General features: G+C 41.7%; 4 protein-coding genes across 5 annotated transcripts in view; 3 read left to right on the top strand and 1 right to left on the bottom strand.

Moving 5' to 3' along the window:
• LOC145407726 (actin-2, muscle-specific-like) overlaps nt 1–1,599 on the bottom strand; it is a 55,679-nt gene extending 54,080 nt beyond the window's left edge. Inside the window, exon 1 of the mRNA XM_080278599.1 lies at nt 1,590–1,599. The gene's annotated coding sequence lies outside the window, so the exon portion shown is untranslated. The remainder of the gene's footprint in view (nt 1–1,589) is intronic.
• LOC145407730 (actin, cytoplasmic 1-like) overlaps nt 1–2,474 on the top strand; it is a 49,263-nt gene extending 46,789 nt beyond the window's left edge. The window contains exon 2 of one of the 2 annotated variants that reach the window (XM_080278604.1): nt 1,453–2,474. In XM_080278604.1, the coding sequence (XP_080134730.1) occupies nt 1,476–2,474 (999 nt within the window). In that variant the 5' untranslated portion in view covers nt 1,453–1,475. Of the gene's footprint in view, nt 1–1,343 lie in introns of those variants that run through there. The other variant, XM_080278603.1, reaches the window with a different exon arrangement.
• LOC145407727 (actin-3, muscle-specific-like) overlaps nt 1–25,117 on the top strand; it is an 86,481-nt gene that overhangs the window by 46,920 nt on the left and 14,444 nt on the right. The gene's annotated exons all lie outside the window — the stretch shown is intronic.
• On the top strand, nt 14,198–19,968 carry LOC145407740 (actin, muscle-like). The gene is made up of 2 exons (XM_080278613.1): nt 14,198–14,217; nt 18,592–19,968. Exon 2 carries the CDS (start codon nt 18,610–18,612, stop codon nt 19,735–19,737), a length of 1,128 nt encoding a protein of 375 aa, XP_080134739.1. The 5' UTR covers nt 14,198–14,217; nt 18,592–18,609; the 3' UTR covers nt 19,738–19,968.

The following is a 25,117-nucleotide window of genomic DNA, read 5'->3' as shown; positions in this document are numbered from 1 at the left end:
ACGTCCTTCGTGTACTCATTTGTTGACCTTTGCGAAAAACTGTATTATTTCCCAGAAAGAGACAAGAATGTAAGGCAGGGGAAGTATGTAAACTCGTTCAGGGGACTTTGAAACTTCCGCCCCACAGATAAGAGAAGTACTTTTGCTTGAAAGGAGAGCGGCTGTACAGTGGCCTGGTATTCACAGCATCAGTGGTGTTCGTTTACAGCAGCCTTGGTATCTGAAAGTTCAAAAGTTCGCCTAGTATTCCATTGCGTTTTGCTTCATATTTAAAGCATGTTCGTCACTTTACTACCCAGCGTTTTATATCATCGAAAGTTTGATAGGTATATCAAATCTCACTCACTCAAGAAAAATACACAACAGAACAAAAAAATGAGCGTTAGAAAACGTGAAATATTGGTCGAACTTTTGCCCCAGACTGTAGCCTACATCGTAAACCTGGGGGTGTATTCACAAAAAATCTTATTTAGTTTCTACAACAGATAAATCTCCCTCTCTGTTAATTATTACCATGAAGTAATGGGTTTTGTTGCATTTCCATTTTAATTCTCATTACAGTTTAGTTGCAAAGTGACTCATAGTTGTATCAGTGAAGATAAAATTGTAAACAGGAAAATGTCACACACATTTTAAACTTAAGTCTGTGAATATGGTCCTTGGAGATGGTGGATGCCGTGTGGTGGCGACAGAGAATAGTGACCAGCAGTCCTCCGTCAGCTGGTGCCAGGCGAGGGATCACTTAAGCTGGCTGGACGGATTTGGCCAACTTATCCTTGGAAGAGTGAGGTAATAATACACGCGACCACCTGGTGATTTGAAAGTGAATACGAAATATATCTATATGTGATAATCACAGAATGCTGAATGCTGTTGAGGTTATGTAACTTCTAAATGTGCGTCAGCTTTACCTTTTGGATCTTGTGACGCAGTTGTTATACCTTTTTACTCTAATTTAGCCTAAAAATGCCATCTCTTCATCTTGAATGCTGAGTTGTAACCACCGATTAACACAACACTACGATGCAAGTCACAATGAAGTGCTGTGGAAAGGAAGCAGAGCCACAGTATTGCATTATTCTGTCACTGAGTCACGTAAAGTAAGCTGCAGAAGGACAAAAATCTGGATCAAGTAAAGGTAAAACAGCTATAGTTAATCACTGCTCTCTCCAAATGATTTTTTTTCAGTGACAAAGGGACTTCACTAACCTTTTCGCTACTCGGGTGCTCTTCTAAAGGGAATGAATTTGTCTAGTGGTGGCAAGAATAAATTATGAAAATACTTCAACATACTGATGCAGTTTAGGAAACACGACTAATACTCGACTGTTGCAGGTACCAGCATGTATGACGAAGAACCAACGCCCCTGGTGGTGGACAACGGGTCCGGTATGGTGAAGGGAGGGTTTGCAGGCGACGACGCACCCCGCGCCGTATTCCCCTCCATCGTAGGCCGTCCTCGTCACCAGGGAGTGATGGTCGGTATGGGTCAGAAGGACGCCTACGTCGGTGATGAGGCCCAGAGCAAGAGAGGTATCCTGACTCTCAAGTACCCCATCGAGCACGGTATCATCACCAACTGGGACGACATGGAGAAGATCTGGCACCACACCTTCTACAACGAACTTCGCGTTGCTCCTGAAGACTGTGCTGTTCTTCTCACAGAAGCTCCACGAAATCCGAAAGTTAATCGTGAGAAAATGACGCAAATTATGTTTGAAACATTTGGTACTCCAGCCATGTACGTGGCCATCCAGGCCGTGCTGTCCCTGTACGCCTCTGGTCGCACCACTGGTATCGTGCTGGACTCCGGTGATGGTGTGTCTCATTGTGTTCCTATCTTCGAAGGATATTGCCTTCCTCACGCCATCCTTCGTCTTGATCTGGCTGGCCGTGACCTGACAGATTACCTGATGAAAATCATGACAGAACGAGGTTACTCCTTTACCACCACTGCTGAACGTGAGATTGTGCGTGATGTTAAAGAAAAATTATGCTACGTTGCACTCGACTTTGAAAACGAAATGGGAGTAGCCACAGCATCTTCATCACTGGACAAATCGTATGAACTTCCCGACGGTCAAATTGTAACCATAGGAAGTGAGAGGTTCCGTTGCCCCGAAGCGTTGTTTCAGCCTTCCTTCATTGGGATGGAGAGTCCTGGGATTCATGAAACTGTCTATACATCTATCATGAAGTGCGATGTTGACATAAGAAAAGAGCTGTATGCTAATAATGTGTTGTCAGGGGGAACTACAATGTATCCCGGTATTTCTGACCGCATGCAGAAGGAAATCACTTCTCTGGCTCCCTCCACCATCAAGATCAAGATCATTGCTCCTCCTGAGCGCAAGTACTCCGTCTGGATCGGTGGCTCCATCCTAGCCTCTCTGTCCACCTTCCAAACAATGTGGATCTCCAAAGAGGATTATGACGAAGGAGGACCTGCAGTGGTTCATCGCAAGTGCTTCTAAATGTAATCGAACTGATGTGCAGTTTTGTGTGAAATGATACTGAAATAAGAACTACAACACAAGCAATATCCTCTAGCTCACCCTAGTGACTGAAATATGCCTAAATCCCGATGTACTATGTGCTTAAACCTTGACAAGTGAAGAAGGCAAACCCTCATTTTATATTCTACTTTCTGAACTACCATGGAGAAGGTAGAGAAAGTCTGGCTTCTACGTCGTAACTGACACTATTCTATAAAGCTGGTTGTTGGCTGTTCAAATGAAATTACCAAAGGCTTTCCATGAATATCAGTTAAAAAATAAGGGTTTTCCGTAACCTCCTCGATTCAGAATTATAAGCATACCTCCACATGACCTAAATTTGTTATCATCACCCCCCACTCAGAATGTGATAATCCTGTTTCGATTCTTCATAGGTTTTCACTTGATAATTCTGACTAACGAAAGCCTATGTATCATTGACCACCCTTTCATAATTAGGCCTATAGAAAATTTAAATGAAGATGACATCAACTCTTGGATAAAGACTGGTTTGTTTCATAATAATATTTTGAATTATATAATGGAAATATTTTTAAGGGAAGCGAGCAGATTAAGACCAAAACGGGGAGGCGGGGTTATGTTAAGGTCTTTACGGACAATAATAGATTCTAATATAAATACGTAATTACTATGGTTTAGGTTTCTGTATTTGTACAACAGCTGCGTGACGGTATACAGAGAGCAAGAAGAACGAAAAAAACGAGACACAAAGGGAAAATTTACACACAAACACGGACACGACTCACACACTCACGGCCTATACGTAGACAGACACGACCAGCGCACGGACTCAGACACGACCTACAAACAGACATAGACATGACCTTTACGTGCACGCATACACGAACAACAAATAGAAAGTGGGACAGTCTAGAGTCAGACAGAGAGAGAATGCTGGACAGACACAGTCGGTAGAAGAAACTGCTGAAAACAGAGATGAGACTAAGAGAAAAATTCCAGAGAGCAAGGTAGAAGAAAGGATGAAATACAAAGACAGACAATAATGGGAAGGAATGGCAGACAAGATGAGGTGACAGACTGACAGAGAGGCTGATAAGTTAGTATCAGTCTGCCAACGTGTAATGTACTTGCTGTATGGAATATATAAAAATATATTCATATGATTTTGAAGTATTTTTATACTCCTAAAAGTAATAAGTAACGACTGTGATAGTAAAAATAGGTTTGCCTTCATAGAAATTTTCTGTGGAATTCCTGTGCTCTGTACTTAGAAGCAAGAAGAAAGAAGAAAGTGCCAATCAAGACTGTACTTCATCTCCTCTGAGCTGAACACACCTTATATTCTGATGTCTTACATCCAGCCATTCTCACTAATTGGCAACGTTACTTATAAAAGCTTCATAATTTGCCCAAGCTTAGCAGAAACGTTAACGGATGTTTGACAGTATAACACCGGCAACATTGTTACACACACACTCACACACACACACACGTGTGTGTGTGTGTGTGTGTGTGTGTGTGTGTGTGTGTGTGTGTGTGTGTGTGTGTGTGTGTGTGTGTGTGTGTGTGAGTGTGAGATTCCCTCGATATGTACCGTTCACAAATCAATTTCTTGACCTATTCTTAAGCAAGTTTGCTTATAACCAGATAAAGAAAAAAATCAGCAATTACCTTTCGTCAATACAGTCATATATGGAAGAGGGCTGTCTGGAAAAAAAAAAAAAAAAAAAAAAACAACGATCAAGGCACTGGGAGAAGAACCAAGAATTTTTGTGGTCAAGTGGTTAATGACCGACACACATTTTACTGATGCACTGAAGGTAAAAAATAACTTGACTCAATGAATGATGTAGAGCGACTGGATGAACAGCAAAGGTTCGCCTGTATTTATACATGAAATCGTTCAACACAAGAAACATTTCCATCTGAGTTCTTCCCATTAAGTATAATTATATTCAAGCGCCTCTCTCTAGCCCAGTGGTTTTCACCGGCTGGCTGTATGCAAACCACCTTCATATTTTTTGGATAATATGTGGATGAATTCCAAGAATTATTCAGTATCTTCTCTACCCTTTCTCAGAAAAATACTCATACACAAATCCAGTTCTTAGTCACACGTAATGGAGGTGACTTCAGCTCAGTTGCAGAAACCATTGTTAACCACACTGCCAGTCTCGTCTTAAGAAAAACAAGGCTGGCCGGGTGCTTGGTAGATACAGACAACAAATAATATTCACGCCACCAAGCTTGCCCAGTATAATGTTTAGCAATGTTCTTTGCCAAATTAATTATAAATACCAGACTTTTTTTTTTTCTGACTAAATGTTGGACATTCTTATAGCACCCAAGTGATAGTTTTAATTATGATAATGAAATATATCAATAAATTTTGTCTTTGTGTTTAGTTTTAGAGGGCTGGTGGAATGGGGTACACAACTGTACAAGCTGGCTTGATCGGATACACAGCACTTTAAAGGCTGAGCACCACAACCTAACTTCACTGCCAGTAAACGCTGGGCATGAAATTAGGCGGTAAATCTTCAGACATGGACCGCGACTGAGAGGTATAAATGTCCAACACTGGGCTATGTAAACATCACCTGCAGACAACTATATATGGAACAGACTTTTTTTTTGTGATATGTAAGGTGAATTTCAGTAAACAACAGAAATATAGTTTTATTCGGGAGATGGGATCGTTGCTGAAGGACAGACGCCACAGACCAGATGTCCTTTAGTTGAGACAATACCCCATAAGATGAAGCGTCTTGTAATAGACAAACTTCAGTGTTGCTCTTGGCTCAGTAGTTGTCATTCAAACTGGAATATTAATCATCTTCCGTCATTCTCAACAGCAACGCCAAAACAGCAACACTCTCAACACTTCTTCAAAGACAAGGGCAAAAGGACCATTAAGCCTGTTGCTGTTTGCGTCCCTTTGTAGTATCCCACTTCTGACACCAAAACAACAGAACTTAGATGTATGATGGAGCTCAGTGCATGGAACTGTCTTTATATGTAGTTTGTTCCTTCTCCCTCCAGCCAATTTTTTTCGCCTTAGAAGAAGTCGATAGCAGTGGAGGGGCTAGTGAAGGGTATATGTAATTCCTCCAGTTAGAAAAATCTCTCCCCCTGAATGCAATCGTCAAAAATTGGAAGCTGTAAAATCAAAATGGTGCCCCCAGCCTGAGAAGGTTACAAAATCAATATAACAGAAGAAGCTAAGTAAGAGATTACATTCGTTGTTCGCCTTTGCCGAGGTCAGGTCATTTCATACAATCAGTGTCCAACTTTTTAATAGCCTCATATCTACAATATTTGCCGGGTTCAGCTGTCCAACAGATCCTTAATTTTTTCATTGTTCAATAATTTTTGAATGACACACACACACACACACACACACACACACACACACACACACACACACACACACACACACACACACACACACACACACACACACACACACACACACACACACACACACACACACACACACACACACACACACACACACACACACACACACACACACACACACACACACACACACACACACACACACACACACACACACACACACACACACACACACACACACACACACACACACACACACACACACACACACACACACACACACACACACACACACACACACACACACACACACACACACACACACACACACACACACACACACACACACACACACACACACACACACACACACACACACACACACACACACACACACACACACACACACACACACACACACACACACACACACACACACACACACACACACACACACACACACACACACACACACACCATGACCGTTGTCAATCCACGGTTACTACATTTTGGTGTTTAATAGCAATGCTAGAAGGGTTTTAAAATGATCATACGGGAAAGAACAGCCACAAAATTTCTGCTGTAGTGTGGAAATTGGTAGAAACTGATTTAGAAGCAGCAATTAATAAGTTAAATAAGCTACCCACCGATGTTCTTTGCGCTATTTCGATTCAGAGTTTCAAGAATAGGTTACAAAGGTTTGCACAGAACTCGTGCCAAACCGTAAACACTCTGGACAAAATTATAACATTTACTACCTTTATTATAGGTTCAAATGCATGAAATAAATGTTCCTTTCGCCCTTATCTGTGAAATTTCCACATCAAGTTTTTTCCATACTACACATTGTTCCTTCTTATTTTCTTCATCCAGTTTTCCTTCGAAGGTTTACTGGACGGGGAATACCTTCCTCTCTGTTATTCTTGCTTTATTTTCGCCACTGAACTACAGAACTCAATTCCATATACACTGCTCTGGCTACTAAAATGAGGAAGATCAAGGAAGACGTGCAACAGTAAAGCTAAGACGTATATGATTTTTTTTTTTTTTAATGGAGACGTCAGAGGGAATGTTTAGTGGTGAGAGAATTGATTTGGGGGCGCTTCTGTTGCAGCTACATTGGGAGAAGATTGTAATTAAGCGTCTGGTGATGGATAGACAGCTCACCCACACAGTCTCAGTACCACAACCTTGACAGTCCTTTAGACCTAATAGTAACGCAACAATGGCAGCCGAGCAATAGTTATACGTCATTATAATATTTTCTAACCTTCTCTCATACATGTTGGTTAGATCGTAATAGATTTTTAAAAACAAATAATCTCATTGTGGCCCAATAGGCCTTCTGTTAGGTGTATTTCCTATGCACTGTACTCGTATCATCATCTTCATCATCATCTTTATCATCATCATCATCATCATCATCATCATCATCATCATCATCATCCCGACCTCTTCTTCTACGCAAGGAAAGAGTGAGGTAACAATACAACAGAAAACCATCACTGATAAGACACCAACACTTCAAGGACAACCGTACCTTTATATAAATACCACTTTAAAAAAAACAACACACACACACAAGGGCACCCCTACACTCACATATGTTGGCAACAATCCACACACAGAATGCATGCAAGACAACACAAACAACGACCACCATCCACCACTACTGTCGTCTTCCTGACTCCAGGAGGCCTCACAAAATGGCAAGAACTCACACTACCATGACTATGTCCGACTCGGGGCATAGGCTTCACAGCCTGTTCCCAAAGCTCATATATCCTGCATACCATACACCTCCACATGTCACCTCTCAGGCGCTAACACCCACTGTCCACACTGAATACTCGTCTATGCTAGGGCTGTCTCATAGGAATTAGCTGGGAAGGTGGGGATTTTTGCTACATGTTGGCGAGTCTTCTGGTAGATCATTAAGTCTGCTTTATGAGATTCAGATCCTTCAAGAGTTCCCCGCCCCAGCGGGAATTCAACCCTGGGTACATTGGGACTGCAGACCACCTATATACCGATTCAGCCACCTCCTCCCCTCCGGAGGCTTTGTAACACAATATTCTTTACGTGTTATTATTATTATTATTATTATTATTATTGTTATTATTATTATTATTATTATTATTATTATTATTATTACTGTGGTTTTGATATCGACATAGCTTGCATCAGTGACAGAGGAAGGTATTAATGCATTCACTTCGATGACTTTTCATATCATTATTGCTACATCCAGACGACTATATTCAGCCTGGGAAAGATCTCTTGCTTATAGGGATCAATGAAGCGTCATATTTAATCCTTACAGTTCGAAGAGTCTAACTTCAGCTAAGTAAAATTCTCTGTTTAAGAATGATATGCTAAAAAAAAAAAAGATTAGTGGATTCAGAGGGTTAATGTGCAACAGGCAACATAAATCGCTGAAGAAGATGTACTGGGAAGTCTCCAAACCCACTTAAAATGCGACACACAGACGCACAAATCACCTTCGAGACACCACCCACCACTACAAACGCCCTACCCCAGCCAACCTAACGATTGTCAACACCTCAGACCTCCCGACTTCTAAACACTGCCAACCCATACACTGCCAACCCATACACTGCCAAAACACTCCTCTCATTACCCCAAAACCGCCAACACCCCAAGACCACCAGCACGCAAACAAGATCCCATTTACTACCTCGACGTCCTCTGTATCTGATCCTTCCTACCGCCTCATGAAGTCATTGGCCCCTTCGATCCGATGACCTACTTTTCATTATATTCGTCATCTCCACACGGATTTTCTTAGCTTAGGCAAGATCTTAGGCACTAAAGTATTTAATGAAGGTGTTATCTACTTCCTTCAGTTTGGAAAGTACCTCCCCAGCTGAATGAGAAAACCTGAAGCTTATGAAATATAGCACAAAATACGCCATCGGACTGGGGGTTAAGGAGACACCTGTGATGAGGAATGGGTTAGAAACAATACCCATCAATCCCTTCAGTACCAAGGCTTTATTTTAATATAATTACTATATCGGTGGATTTTGTTTATCTGGAGGAGAAACCCCTGGTAATGAACAGATTTTAAATGGGCAACAACAACCCAGTCAGTACCATGACTCTTTAAATACTTACCTCGTTCTTTCCAGACAATTTTAGCCAGGTTAGGAAGAAACTTCTGCCACTGGAAGGAATTAGCCGCTCCTTCCTTGGAAAAAGGTAAATAAACATTAAAATAAATAAATGCCAACACGTATGCGGTCTCAAGGCCAACACTAAAGGCAACACACAGCTGGTGCCATCTCAGTATCGTGGGTGCTTTGATCTTCCTCGTACCAGCCAACACCTACCACTGATACTTCAACCCTGCCAAAACACACGATCATAGAGTACCAAAACATCACCATTCACCAACATAAACAGAGGGCGAAATAGAGCTGACAACGCTTCAGTTGTGCAAGTAGTCTATCTAATTTTGCCCTTCCTTATTAGCACCTACCAACATCACCTTAGCACTGCCAAAGCACATGATTATAAAATAAAAAAACAATTTAAATACGAACATTAATAATTCGCACTGAAAGCATTACACAGCTGCTGCCAGTTCAGTACTGTTAGTGCTCTTACCTTCCCCAAACCCGCGAACACCAGCCAACGATATCTCATCCTTGCCAGCACACATGAACTTACAGTACCAACACATCACCATTCCCCAACGTAAGCAACCACAGTGAGGGCAAAATAGAGCTATATGTAACTCATACAAGCATCTAATTCTGTCCAAATTTGTTACCACCTACCAACACTGCCAGAAAACAGGCAATTATATGATACCAAGACCTCAGTAGCTTTCAACGTTACAATTGACACTGAGGGAAAATGAAACTGCCACCATCTCTGTAATATGAGTGCTTTGTTTCTACCCACACTCGATAACACCTACCCACAACACCACACCCTTGCCAAAACACACAGTCATGCAGTACTGGGACCTAATCTGTTCCCAATATAAGCATTCACACTGAGCGCAATATTGAGTTGCCACACTCCCAGTCAGGCAAACGTCAGTCCTAGAAACATCTAACTCTGCCTGACTGCAAAACATATACCAATAACTCTTCAACCCTGCTAAAACAGATTATACAATACAGTAACCTCGTCATTTATATCTTTAACAAAACATAATGAGGGCAATAGAGATCTCCCAATATCTCAGTCCTCCAAGCAACTAATTCTACCGGCACTCGTTACCATCTAAGCCGCACCAACTCTTAAGCAACCAAAAATGCCAATATTTTATCATCCTAGATGATTAAAAAAAAAGATTCAAAACTGTCAGAATCTGAATCCAGCGAACATCAGTCCTGCAAGCATCTGATTTTCTACCTAAATTTGCTAACTACCTAAATCGCAGCGCGCGCGCACGCACGCACGCACGCACGCACGCACACACACACACACACACACACACACACACACACACACACACACACACACACACACACACACACACACACACACACACACACACACACACACACACACATTAATATTATACCTAATCCCTCACCAATGAAAAAATCACCCAACTCAGCTCATGATCGTTACCACCTATACCAATACACCAGCCCAGCCAACACGCAGTATCATTATGGTGCCCAACCCTCATCATTTCCCTTCATAAAACAAGCGTCGAATACTGCCATTGTCTCAGTTCAGAGGGGATCTATATAATTATGTCCTAAACTCACTAGCATCTACGAAAACCTCAGCCCTGCCAGCTTATAAAGAGGCAAATTTACCAAAACCCCATCATTCCTATCATAAAGAAAACAAATCAAATTCTGAGCAACACAGTCCAGCAAACATCTATATTTCTAAATTCATCACCATCTAACAACACATCAGCCTTGTAATAACACATAGACATTAATATAAAACCTGACCTTCACCATTCTTCATCGTAGGAAAAAAAAAATTGTATACATTCTCACATCGAACCCTGTCATCGCCACAAGCCAACAAGCACCTAAATCTGGTCAAACTTATTAACATCCACCATCATCTTTGCCCTGCCAACGCACAGACATCTATATAATATCAGGGCCTCAGAGTTCCTAACCATAAAACCCGTCAGCATTGCAATCAAGCCGGCATCTATTTTTCGTCCAAACTCGTTAACATCTATCAACACCTCAGCCTTGCCAACACACAGGCATCCTCATCGCTCGTAATCATAAAGAAAAAAATCCACATTGAAGCATATCTCCAGCAAACATCAGTATTTCTATCGACCCATTATTATCTACTGGTACCTCAGGCTTGACAACATTCAGGCATAAGTATAATGCAAACAACTCGTATCGAATCTGCATTATCATTATTCTCCTGACCTCTTTTCTCCACCTAATTCACCCCATGATCGTTACTGCTTGCACCAACACCTCCGCTCTGCCAACACACAGACATCAACATAATTCCCATCCACCTTCTCTCCTGATCGTAAAAAAAAAGACATCAAACCTGTCAGTATCCACCTCCCCACCCTGCACCCCAAGTCTACAAGAAGTCTAATCCAATATGTTTGATGACTACTTTTATTCTTCATATCAGCAGACAATTTAAACTGACCCATGGAATTAGATAACTTCTTTTGTTTTATTCTTGCTTCCTTCAGACGATCTCAACCAAACCCTTCAGTGAGATGACTTATTTAATTAGGTCAATGTTACTATCTTCAGGCGATTTTACAGGTTATAAGGGAGACTTCTCTAGTAAAAGGGGTTAATAAAAGAGTTGATGGAGTTGGTTTCTGATTTCTTTACTATCAGACGTCTCTCCTAATCTGAGTAAAATAGTCTGGAGGAAGTAAGTATGATATTAAAGTACGTCCTCTGCCTTCTTAATAGAGAAGTTAATGAGAGATCCCCTGCCAAGCTGCTGAGAAGGTTGCGAGGTTCTTGAAATATTTTTGAGAGCCCTTGCATAAGAAGAGCTTCGTAAGGAGGAGATGTATGTGCTTACGTTGATCATTAACTCGAAGGACAACAAATAAACAACAGGAATTGAGGTTAGTTTACTGCGGCAAACTTCCCCCACGATGGTTCAGAATAATATCCATAAGCTTTCTGGAATCGATCACAGGTGTGTGCTTTTCTGGACGCCATAAATAGCAAGTGAAATCATGCACACATAACTCACGACCCGGTGGGGGATAAAACTCATATTAATTAGAGAAATGCTGCTAAAATTCCTCAGGCATCTGCTGGTTAAATCAACATTTGTAAAAGCTGCAGTCAGGTGCGTGAGACTAGAAGAAGAGTGATGAGGGGGAACGAGGAAGGAGGAGGGGAGGAGAGAGCAAGAACAACAAGATGAGATGGGACATAATCGGAAAGGCAGGTGGAGCGAGTGAGTAGGAGTGTGGGTGGTGATGTGAGTTGGAGAGAGTGGATCTGTGAGAAAGAGAGAGAGAGAGAGAGAGAGAGAGAGAGAGAGAGAGAGAGAGAGAGAGAGAGAGAGAGAGAGAGAGAGTGTGTGTGTGTTTTAGGCAGGTGTGGGTGAAAGGTGGTGATCGTAAGATACGGTGTAAGTGGGATGGAGGAGAGTGGGTTGTGATGTGAGTTGCAGTGTGTGTGTGTGTGTGTGTGTGTGTGTGTGTGTGTGTGTGTGTGTGTGTGTGTGTGTGTGTGTGTGTGTGTGTGTGTGTGTGTGTGTGTGTGTGTGTGTGTGTGTGTGTGTGTGTGTGTGTGTGTGTGTGTGTGTGTGTGTGTGTGTGTGTGTGTGTGTGTGTGTGTGTGTGTGTGTGTGTGTGTGTGTGTGTGTGTGTGTGTGTGTGTGTGTGTGTGTGTGTGTGTGTGTGTGTGTGTGTGTGTGTGTGTGTGTGTGTGTGTGTGTGTGTGTGTGTGTGTGTGTGTGTGTGTGTGTGTGTGTGTGTGTGTGTGTGTGTGTGTGTGTGTGTGTGTGTGTGTGTGTGTGTGTGTGTGTGTGTGTGTGTGTGTGTGTGTGTGTGTGTGTGTGTGTGTGTGTGTGTGTGTGTGTGTGTGTGTGTGTGTGTGTGTGTGTGTGTGTGTGTGTGTGTGTGTGTGTGTGTGTGTGTGTGTGTGTGTGTGTGTGTGTGTGTGTGTGTGTGTGTGTGTGTGTGTGTGTGTGTGAAATGAAACTACGAGCAATGGGATGGTGACACAATGAAGAAAGAGAGAGCTGGAAGACATAAGGAATGATGATGCTGAATAAATACCAAGGGTGGCGAATGATTCAGAGTGTCAGGTTGAGAGTGTGGTTGGAAAAATATTGCCCAGGAGCTAAGTGCTGACAGAACAAGTCATAGCACCCAAGCGACGATGGACAGGGGAAGGTGGAGGAGGGTGTGTGGGGACAGGTAGGGGTGTTGAGGAGCGAGGCAGAGTGGGGGCGTCAGGATGGGAACGAAGGTGGGTGGTGATGTCTGAAAAAAGGGAACTAATGGAAGATGCATGAGTGGCAGATACAGTGCTCGACCCCCACACCTGAGCGAGCAATCCCGTGCCAGCCCCTTGTCAAGCACCTAAGATAGAATACTTCTTAGCATAGGTATGAGGGCCTCTTAGTCATCACACCTACACACGCTACAAAACCTGAAGAATGAGGTACATGACATTAATCTACACAGATGTCGTGGAGGAACACAGGGTTGTCAAGGGCACCCGAGTAATTATAAGAGACTGTAACAAGAGAGGCCATATATAAAATCCCTAACCCTACTATGAGGGAGACTGTCTAGCTGCTTCAAATGGAAAGATAGTAAAAAGTAAGCAAGAATCGTGACGTGAATTATGACTGAGTAATCAGCGGGTGAAGACTTATAAATGAGAATAAATATTTTTTCTCCGCTGGTGATCATCTCAGAGGAGGTGGGAGGGGAGTGAGAAACCGCAGGAAATAATACTGCTTTACATCTTTCTTGGACACCTCGTCTCTATGAAAGCACCTAATAATTGGATTTGCTTTCCTCTCAACCATAAGGTTCAATAATCCCAATCTTTTCTCTTTGTGTGCCAGAAATTATGAGCTTCATAAACGACCAAGGAACTAAAAGTCGTTCCCAGATTTTATATGCCACCCTCGAAATCGTTGTATGACGTGCGCCCTTGTCGGTGCCGGTTAACCCAAGAATGTGGAATTTTTGCTTCTTTACGATGTATGGGAGGTCAACCTTGAGACATATTTATATCGTGGTGAGCACATATGCCTCCCACCCACGCACCTGTTGAGGAAAATATCTGCCTAATACGACGACTGTAGCCATCTCTTAGTGTAGCGGATGCGTGAGAAGTGAAAGGTGGGTATATAAAGAGGCAGCTCTTCACTTCAGCCTTTAGTGCACTCCAGGCTCAGGGTACGTAAGGATTTCCGTGTGTTGAAGCTGTCCACAAGATTTATCAGAAATACATAATGTTGTTGTGTATATACTGACGTTGCTGTTTAACCTGACTTCTTCATTTTGACTTTGCGGATTTTGAAGCTCTCTAAACTTTGGTGGTTGACGGGGTGACTGAGACAAAAGTGGGGACTGCGGAGTGACGTGATGCAGTTGGAAGAGGCTGTGTTTCTTTTCACCACTACAGTTTGACTTGTGTCCTCGCGCGTTTCAGTGACAGTTGTAGAGACGGAAAGGCCTTAGTCTTGACTTATTACACTGCATTCATGTCAACTTAGATTGTCTATGGGACGGATTTTCCTTAGTCTAATTCCACTACATTGCCTTCGTGACAGCTCAGAACGTTGTTTTTTTCTTGGACTGGCCTTAGTTTGAATTTACTACACAGCAGTCGTGACACTTCAGACCGTTATTTTATTTTTTATGTAGAGACAGTGACATAAATTCGTCTAATGAGCCACCACCTACATTTCTCAGTACCCTCCGGTGATTAATCCTTCCAAACTAAGAAAGGCTTAGTATGTTTTGCTGTCAATTGATATCTCTTGAAATGATTCTCCTGGGAGAAAAGTTAAATGACTTGCTATAAATATTAGGTGGATAATTGTGGTGTATTGTTTGGGGATTTTATGACCTTGATTGCATTGTAGTTCGGACACGGAATCGAAGCTATTGGTCGAAGCAAATGAACAACACTGCTTCATGAACAAATTCGTCCTAAGTTTATGGACCCTTTACCAAAAATTAACTTCTGGTTGCAACAAAAGGAGACAATTTTTAACCTTCTTATATTCGTATTTTCTCTTATTTTCTTGCATCTAGCGAAAGTCAATTGTATTTAGATGAGTATGAGCCACAGAAGCTTCATGATACTATAATCATTACCCTTATCATGGTGGGGAGAACTCGTGTATTCTATTGTAGCTAACACCTGATGATTTTATTTGCTGAGAATGAATGTGGGAGCTTAAGAGAGTTAATCCCGTCTTGGCTGTGAGTGGGGAAATATATTAGGCTGATTGGTTTTTGCTTACTCATTGAGACGGTGTTGGCTAGTGCTTCACTCCACCCCCTCTTCCCTTCCCTTGCCTTCCCTTTGTGTGTGTGTGGGTGGGTGGGTATACAGTTCCGGCCATATTTACCGGTCCACTTTTAAGTCAAACAATTTGAAACTCTTACATGATATTCTGAAGCAATTTTTTGGGCTCCGAGAATCCTATCACCGGGTTCGAAAGTCGTTGCTCACTGTCTGACTATTTATCGTTATGAAGTGGATCAGTACTTTTGTCCGCAGCTGTACAACAGCCTAGATCTCTCTCATTCGCATCCAGCCACGGCGCTTTTTGATGTACATAATGGTCATATGGCTTCTTTGTGGGATAGCTTTCCTGCCTGCATGCATGTACATAAAATGGCTCATGACTTATCACAGTTTTAACTTGGAGGCTGAGCAATGGCGGTGATGGCGACCGAGTACAATACCTTTATGTAACGCTTAAATCTTTCGTTGTGGTTCGAACACATGGGTAGTTCATTCCAGCTATAACCATGTACTTTTTTTTTTTTTCAGTCGAGAAAGATCCCAGCAGTCAAAGGCCTCACAGACTATCGCTATTAATCCTTTCTCTGCTACTGCCTCACCTAGGAATTTATTTATACTAACCCCAGAAAATTTGGTTCAGTCGTGAGAAATCCTGGCAGTCAAAGACAAACTTCTGGTGACGACTTATTGTACTAATTACACTCTGCCTAACGCCTAGCGATTTTACTGACCAGTGAATATATATATATACATATATATATATATATATATATATATATATATATATATATATATATATATATATATATATATATATATATATATATATATATATATATATATATATATATATATATATATATATATATATATATATATATATATATATATATATATATATATATATATATATATATATATATATATATATATATATATATATATATATATATATATATATATATATATATATATATATATATATATATATATATTTTGCCAAACGCCACAATCCCGTAAGGGGTGGCCATTTGACTTTGAGTTATTTGTTATACGGGGAGGGGCACTAACCCTCCACCAACCCATTTGTTGACACGTAGGGAGCACGTATGGTTTGGTTGTATGGTTACCACCAGCGCTGTAAATGGTTTCCTGGCTTACAGGAAACCATTTGGCTTGTCACTCAATGTAAAGCCACCTGTAAAGGAAAGAAAAGCAATAATAAGTGACAGGAAAGATGGGAGAAATGGAAAAAGAGGAGGGCAGGCACAGAAAAAGAATGATAAAGGCTAAGGAAGAAATAGCCAGCACTACATCAAGTGAGTGGATGATGGTCGTCACCACCTACCACCAATATATATATATATATATATATATATATATATATATATATATATATATATATATATATATATATATATATATATATATATATTAGGTAATGTCGCTTAAAGTTGAGTCATCAAAATTCAAGGTCAGAGACAAAGATCTGCTCTGGCCACCATCGGGGAATATAAAACTACCTAGGAGGATAGCATTCGTTAACCTTTCATGTTAGGAAAATCAGTAATCTATTCCCGCTAACGCAGACGATTTTCTTGGGCCAAGAAAGTGCCATCAGAGCCTGAATGAGTTAAGCATATCATTACTTACCTTCAGCAATCTATTCATTATCAGTTTAGTGACTGAACATGCCAAAAGATATGACTGGATCGGAAAAAGCATATGTGCAGGACTTAAAAGAATGAAAACACTGTACAAAAGAGCAATTATTAATGAACTGCATCTTACGAGTACACTCGGCCAACCTTCAGGGTCACTGGGCAAGGTTAAACATCTTGGCAGCAGGTGTTCCATTCTGAGTGCTCCTTCTTGTCGTTTTCGCAACACACACACACACACACACGGGGAGGGGCACTAACCCTCCACCAACCCACTTGTTGACACGTAGGGAGCACGTATGGTTTGGTTGTATGGTTACCACCCTACACCGCTCGTTGGTGCAATGGTAACGTTCTCGCTTGCCAACTGGTGGACGGGAGTTCGCGCCTCGCTCATGTTGCGAAAAGTTTCACTGATGAAGTGGGTGGTTACTGTCCCCCTCGAGCAACCTGACGGGTGTGTGTGTGAAGGTCACAGCCTTGCCCTTAGATCGGACTATATGAGCTCTCAGCTCCCTTCCGGGAGGGTAAAAAGCTGACGATCACGACCATCAAGTGATCCTGACCGACCCGGTGAATTACACACACACACACACACCACACACACACACACACACACACACACACCGAAGGGTCGGAGGTTCGAGTCCATCCAAGAGTCACTAGTTGACATCAGGAAGGGTATCCGGTCTGAAAGTGCTACACGGCCCAAAACCAAGCCCACAACTCAGGGGCAACGCCTTTGCCCTCATCGGAAAACGGGGACACAGCGTAAAACTAAAAAAAAAATAAAAAAGGGTATCTATCTATCATATATATATATATATAAATATATATATATATATATATATATATATATATATGTGTGTGTGTGTGTGTGTGTGTGTGTGTAACAGAGGAGGGCATGGAATATGGTGGCCTCACTGATTTGTATTTGTGCTGTAAGATGCCTCATATCCTTTTCGGCACAAGTTAGGAAAGACTGTGCACGGGGTCTCCTTTATTCTTGATATACGCTGTCAGTGAGCCGGAGCCTTGCTATGGATCGCCCTCTGTCTGAATGGAGACACCACGCACTGTTGTACACTACTTACCACTGATTATTGGAAGTTTTTAATCAAAATTACTATTACAGTTGCGACAGTATAAAGGATGTTAGTCCACGTCTTTTATTATAAAGCAGAGTAAGAAATTACAGTACAGTTATGTGTTTTTAGGTTTCGTTGTCAATGCTGTTAGGCACTCACAATAATTATTATTAGTGCGCAGGTCATATTTGTTATGTGCAATTTTTAAATGTGCATCAATACGAATGTATATTTATGCCATGATCATCAACATATATCAAGTACTGTATATTCATATTTATTTATTGGGCTTGAAGTTAGCAGCTTTTCCCCGTCACCATAGAATTCAGCATTTCCATTTGCAGAAATGGGTCAGTAATCTGTGACTTTCTTGCCTCTGTCATATTAGTCATTTCAAAACATATACCATTTGGTATAAGCTTATATCATTAGTCAATATTCCTCGTCTATCAGCTCTTTATACCATATTCTTATAAAAAAAATATATTTTCTATAATCACTGTTGCTTCCGTTTTTGTACAAAACCCCATTCTAATTGCAGGACAGACACTACACGACCATGGATGACGACGTGACCCCCCTGGTGCTGGACAATGGCTCTGGCATGGGTAAATGTGGCTTTGCTGGAGACGACGCCCCGCGATCAGTCTTCCCCTCCATCGTAGGCCGTCCTCGTCACCAGGGTGTGATGGTCGGTATGGGTCAGAAGGACGCCTACGTCGGCGATGAGGCCCAGAGCAAGAGAGGTATCCTGACTCTCAAGTACCCCATCGAGCACGGTATCATCACCAACTGGGACGACATGGAGAAGATCTGGCACCACTCTTTCTACAACGAACTTCGCGTCTCCCCTGAGGAGTCCCCCGTTCTCCTCACTGAGGCTCCCCTCAACCCCAAGGCCAACAGGGAGAAGATGACTCAAATCATGATTGAAACTTTTGGCTGCCCATGTACTTACGTGGCCATCCAGGCCGTGCTGTCCCTGTACGCCTCCGGGCGTACCACCGGTATTGTCTTAGATTCCGGTGATGGAGTCACTCACACTGTCCCCATATGGGAAGGATATTGCCTTCCTCACGCCATTCGTCGCCTTGACCTGGCTGGCCGTGACCTGACTGCTTATTTGATGAAAATCTGCACTGAACGTGGCTACTCCTTCACCACTACTGCAGAACGAGAAATTGTAAGAGATTTCAAGGAGAAGCTTTGTTATGTTGCCCTCGACTACGATAATGAGTTGAATCTAGCTTCAGCTTCCTCTTCCTTGGAGAAGTCATACGAACTTCCTGACGGTCAGATCATCACCATCGGCAACGAACGCTTCCGTTGCCCTGAGGCTCTCTTCCAGCCTTCCTTCCTGGGTATGGAATCCGTTGGCATCCACGAGACCGTCTACGACTCCATCATGAAGTGTGACATTGATATCAGGAAGGATCTATTCGCCAACAACGTTTTGTCTGGTGGCACAACCATGTACCCTGGTATTTCTGATCGTATGCAGAAAGAGATGACTTCTCTGGCTCCCTCCTCCATTAAAATCAAGATCATTGCTCCTCCTGAGCGCAAGTACTCCGTCTGGATCGGCGGCTCCATCCTTGCCTCTCTGTCCACCTTCCAGTCCATGTGGATCACCAAGGAGGAGTACGATGAGTCCGGCCCCGGCATTGTCCACCGCAAGTGCTTTTAAGTAACGCACTTGACACAAACAGTACTTCATATTTTCCTCTCATTTTGTTATATTTTCTTCATACACATCAATAAAGATATTATCTTTTATATACCAACAAAATATAGTTTAACAAAAAATTAAGTCCGTTCTTACTTTCCTTAGACAGCACAGTATTGACCAGTTTATCATTTATATAATACACAATTTATGAATTTTATTTACCTATGGATTAGAAAGGTATAGCATATCGCTAGCAATGTATCTGTTTTAGAAAGATGATTATAAATATTTTTATGTTGGAAATATTTATTCTGAATAACAAAAATAATACTTAGAACGCTGATTAGGCAGAGAATGTCGATAATGCTTTCACGAGAACACCTTTTGAAGACATGGCTTACCTTGTGTACAGAGCTTCATTATAGCGATATATAAACACTGTCTACCAAGAAAGGCCTATCCTCGGTCTCCAAAATCCGACTACGTATTATCTATGACAATGTGGTTGTCTCTTGACGATTTTATTTATTTGTGAGAGATTTTTCGAACCAGGGAGTTAGATATAGCTTTCGTTGATCTCCTCACAACAAAAGGTATCCTCTAAGATGAATATAAACTACTGCAGGTACAAAAAAATAACCCAGCAGAATACGTCACCTGATTCATGGGGTCAGTAAGCTTTTTCGATGAGTAATAGGCCTTTTTATTTTTATTTATGTCTGGAGAGATGTTTTGATCTAGAAGGGATCGACCCAACTTTCACTGAATCATTCACTGAGTCATCCCCCTAAAGATGACTGAAGATGATTAAAAACATTTGGAGGTACTGTGGTTTAGAAGAATACGTCACCTAATTCAAGGATCAAATGCCTGTAATATGAATTTGTATTTTTTTTTTTTTAATTCTTGCTACCTCCAGACGATTTTATTCGACTTAGGGAAACCTCTAGGTGTGAGGCTATTAAGGAAGGCTATATGTAACATCCTCGATCCTGAGTCTCTGCTAAGATGATTAAAAGAGCTCGAGAGTAGCAAGAACATTACGAGAAATACGTCATCGGGATGATGTGATTATGGGCTGCTTCGAAGAGTGACATACAGATACACGTACAGATGGGCAAGTTGATGCTGCAGTCATTAACCCTTTCGCTGAGAAGAGTATGCTTGGGCGTTTCATTCAGGCTGACACTAGAAGATTTCGTTAAACTGTGTCATATCTTAGCAGTCAGGGATTTCAAGTGTTATCTAGGGTATAACTTTCTCTAAAAATGGTGGAGCTGGGAATTTTACTTACCAGACAATTTTCTTCCACTGAGAGGGACCCTGGCAGTTAAAGAGTTTAGTACTTGATGAACATAATATGGCAGTGAAGCTAATTTAGTTAATCCGATGACGTATTTCTCATCTCTATGAGCACACCATCAGATGACTGAATTCAGCCTAAGAAGGGCCTCCCGTAGTGGGAGAGTTATTGAAAGTTTAATTAATCCTTTTACTCGTGCAGTCTATAAAAGCCCGGACCCCAAACCAACAGGAAATCGTTAGGTATGTAACCCTGGTCACGACTTCCTTTCAGCCACGGATAATGGTAACGGGTGAGTGGATACTATGTATTGTACCTTCTAGATAGCCTGCCACCCGGGTACTATTCTGGTCATACAGTTGATTTGTCTGTATCTAAGCAAAAAGAATCCCAAACATGGTAAGCTTTATTGGGCAGTATGGACATCATCACTGATCCTGTAATAATCAAAATAGTACATATATAAATGATGCGTGCCTCCGAAACCAACAATGCCAAAGGTGGCCGTGGAAGCGGATACTTATTGGTGAAAAGTTTGGTGGGCAGGTATCCTAATATACTGCAACGGTAGATGCGACTTTATGAAGATGTCCTGCCCATATGGAATGAACAAATAATTTTGCTGGCTTAATTCGTACGGATACTGAACGAACACCAAGCCCCGCACCAAAACATTCTTAGACACCAAACTCATTCGTCCATCAACCCCAGTTACATTTTAGTTGTCCGATTATCTTAACTATGATGGGTCCTTCGTAGCGTAGGCGTTCTTCAAGGCTATGTCTAACCCCCGCAGTTAAAAATAAAAAAAATCCAAAGCTGAGTAAAATTGTCTGCAGATAGCAAAAGCAAACGGTATCTTCATTACAAAAAGGCTAAAGTAGGTTAAAAAAAAAAAATCGTACTTAACAACCACAAACGCAGTCAATAGTCCCTTTGAACCAGGAGTAAGCAACCATCAATCCTCGGAGCAAATAGGTTATAGCAAATCAACAAATTATATCCGGCCATCTTCAGGAGTCACATGAATTTAAAGCATTGTTTTTTAGTAATTTGTATAATGATATCATAGTTCATTTTTGTCCTCTATGGGTGATGAGGCTACAGTCGGAATTCAGCAACCGTGAACAAACATACTAACAATATAAAGGAACGTGATGTACTGTTCCTCTGTCATAAATGTACCATAAAGTTCTTAACACTGTTATGCCTTCCGTTCGATGAGATATCATCTGTTTTATTAATGCTATTTCCTGACGATTCCATTCAGCTTTGGAGAGCACCACAATATTGAAGGGGTTAATGGAGAATATAACCTCTCAAATTCGAATAGTCTATCCTATGATAAATATAACCGTCTGGAGGTAACAAAAATCGTAATATTATATACAGTGTTCTCTTGTGTTGTGTCTCACCTCACTCACTCAACACTGCATGACTTAATCAAAATATACACCTACTGACTGAACACGAGTCATTTAGGCATAGAATTGCTAAGTCATGAGTTTAAGAATTCAGGAGGATTTTGAGACCCCCCATCCTCTCCTTCAATACGGTCCGTTAATTCTAGCCGAGTATGAAATTCGGTCCTTCAGCAGAAAATATACTATCAGTACTGTAGACTACTGGAGCGGAGTTAGGGTCTTTTGAGATCTGGCTAAATTCATGGAGCTTAACATCAAATGGGCTGGAATTTGGCTTCAGGATCACCAAAACCCGAAGTCCTAAACCTAATGAAATCCTGTTACATCACTGAAGAATAGAACGAAATGGGTTGCAGTCTTCCCTCATTAGTTCAGAAAGTGATAGACTGACGAAATCTTGCAATACTGATGAAAGAGAGAGAGAGAGAGAGAGAGAGAGAGAGAGAGAGAGAGAGAGAGAGAGAGAGAGTCAAATGAGTTGCTGTCTTGTTTCATTAGATCGGGAACCTTAAAAATATGTAAAGGGTTTGTTGACTTGGACGGCATGGGTGGGGACGCGTGGGAGTAAATGTTGTGCCATAAGAGCAAACTGAAGATGTGACTCACCCTTGCTCTTAACCACTTCACTACGATGGCGTCTTTATTTTATCATTGCTGTCTCCGGAAAAGCTCCCTCGTACTGAATGGGTTAATGACGTGTATATCTATCTTTTCCAGTTTAAACTTTCTCTCCTGAAATAAAATCATGTGAGGAAAGCAAAAATAAAACTAGAATATACATCATAATAGTGTAAGGGTTAAAATACGTAGCCAACCTGCAGCCAAACCTGTTGATTGGAATGTGGATATGTGTGTGTGGAGGGTGGCAGGGTGGCAGGGTATGGAGAGGGTGGCACGGTTAGGAAGGGTGGCAGGGTGAGGGGAGGTTGCTAGGGTATGGGAAGGAGAGGGACAGGGTGCAATAACAGCGGCAGGGTACATGGTGAGATTGGCAGGAGGAGACAGTAGGCTGGAAGGGTGAGAGTGGAGGAGGAAGGTAGGATGAAATGATAGGGTGGAAGGCTAGAATTTAGAGTATGTAGCCTGCAGATGAGGGGAAGTTAGCAGAGTGAAGGGAGGCTGACAGGGTGAAGAAAGGCTGGCCGGGTAAAGAGACATCAGCAAAGTGAAACTGGTAAAGTGAGGGAAGGTCAGCAGGGTATTGGTTAAAAGTTATCAGGGTGTTTACTAAGGTTGGCAGGGTGAAGGGTGGGTGGTAGGGTATGAAGTGAAGGGTGACAGGGTGTGTAAAATATGCGTGACGGTGTTTAGGGAGGCTGGCACGGTATGGGGTGGAGGGCGATAGGGTGAAGGGAGGGTAGCAGGGTGTGGGAATTCAGCTATAAAGATGTTGGCAGAGTGACAGGAGGCTAACAGGGTGAGTAAGAGAGGCTGGCAAGATGTTGAAGAGAGACTGGCAGGGTAAGGAGATTCTAGCATATAGAAAAAAGGCTGGGAAAGTGAAATGAGGCTAGCAGAATATGTAAGGGAGGTTGGCAAGAGTGTTGGGGAGACTGACAGGGTGGTGGGACTTTGGCAGGGTGTAAGGAAGGTGGTAGAGCATGTCGTGGATGGCAAGCTAGTTAGTTAGTTAGATTTATACCTATCAACTGCACAAGGTCATTCAGGAAGATAACCACAATGCGTTAAAGATCTGAGGAAAGATTATTCTGCAGCAACCACTCCACTTCATACGGATGGTGACAGAGTATTCAGAGTGACACCAAGAACCGTATAAAAAAAATTGCTTAAGTTGCGACTAAGATTTTTTTGTCTCTCTTAATAATATTACCAAACATTCAAAGCCAAAGTAGAGTGAATAACAACGGAAAAAATACGACTAAACAAAAGGAAACCTGACAAAAATTCACTGATGTCGAGATCTATTTATCGCATGGATTGGTTAAGATTTTTCATAAATACGGGTTCAGTTGGAAGAGGTGGTGGGGGGAGGGGTTCTCTGGGAAACGGTAGGCAGGTACTGAGCAGCTGTGATGGTGATGATGTAAGTTATAAATACAACAGGCAGGTGGTGCTGGCTCCAGAACAAGACTGAAACAAAATACCTCTTACGTGAGCGTGCACCAAGACAGTTCTTGAGACTCTCCCTTGTTAACCTTATATTAGGCTAAGATTCACGTAATAACATGCGACATTTTCCCCTCGTTACTAAGACATGGATAAAGCGCTCTTAATATTTTCTTGATTCTCCGTGAGTCTTGATAACCGGCCTTGTTATGCTAATTCCGACCTTGTCTAGTACTTATATATATTTATTCAAGAAAGCAGCTGTGATGTTGCTGCTGCTGATGATGATGATGATGTGAGTCTCCTCCTCCTCATCATCTATCATCATTATCGTTGCACTTTCACACACAAAAGAATCTACCATAAAAACAATAAAAATGTTCATTCGGTTTTGGTAACTACAATATGGAGTGAGATAGACCTTGCGAGTGACTGTATTGAGACAGCACAAGGTTATGATTCACGAAACTATATGAATACAGCAAAAGTTAAATCTCCTATCTCAAAACTCACAGATATGAATGCATACAAGTATTTATTTCAATTTTACTAATAAATTATTAAACAGAATACTTTTTTTTTTATAGATCATGCTCTTTATGTG

The sequence above is a fragment of the Coenobita brevimanus genome, chromosome 74 (assembly GCF_032717465.1).
Source record: "Coenobita brevimanus isolate Jiangsu-jjx chromosome 74, ASM3271746v2, whole genome shotgun sequence".
In the NCBI taxonomy this organism is placed as follows: Eukaryota; Metazoa; Arthropoda; class Malacostraca; order Decapoda; family Coenobitidae; genus Coenobita; species Coenobita brevimanus.
Note: the sequence above shows the minus strand (reverse complement) of the source record. Positions and strands in the feature narration are given on the sequence as shown.

Bases quoted from the DNA above. Each gene is read 5' to 3' on its own strand.
- LOC145407740 (XM_080278613.1), top strand. From the start codon at position 18,610: ATGGATGACGACGTGACCCCCCTGGTGCTGGACAATGGCTCTGGCATG.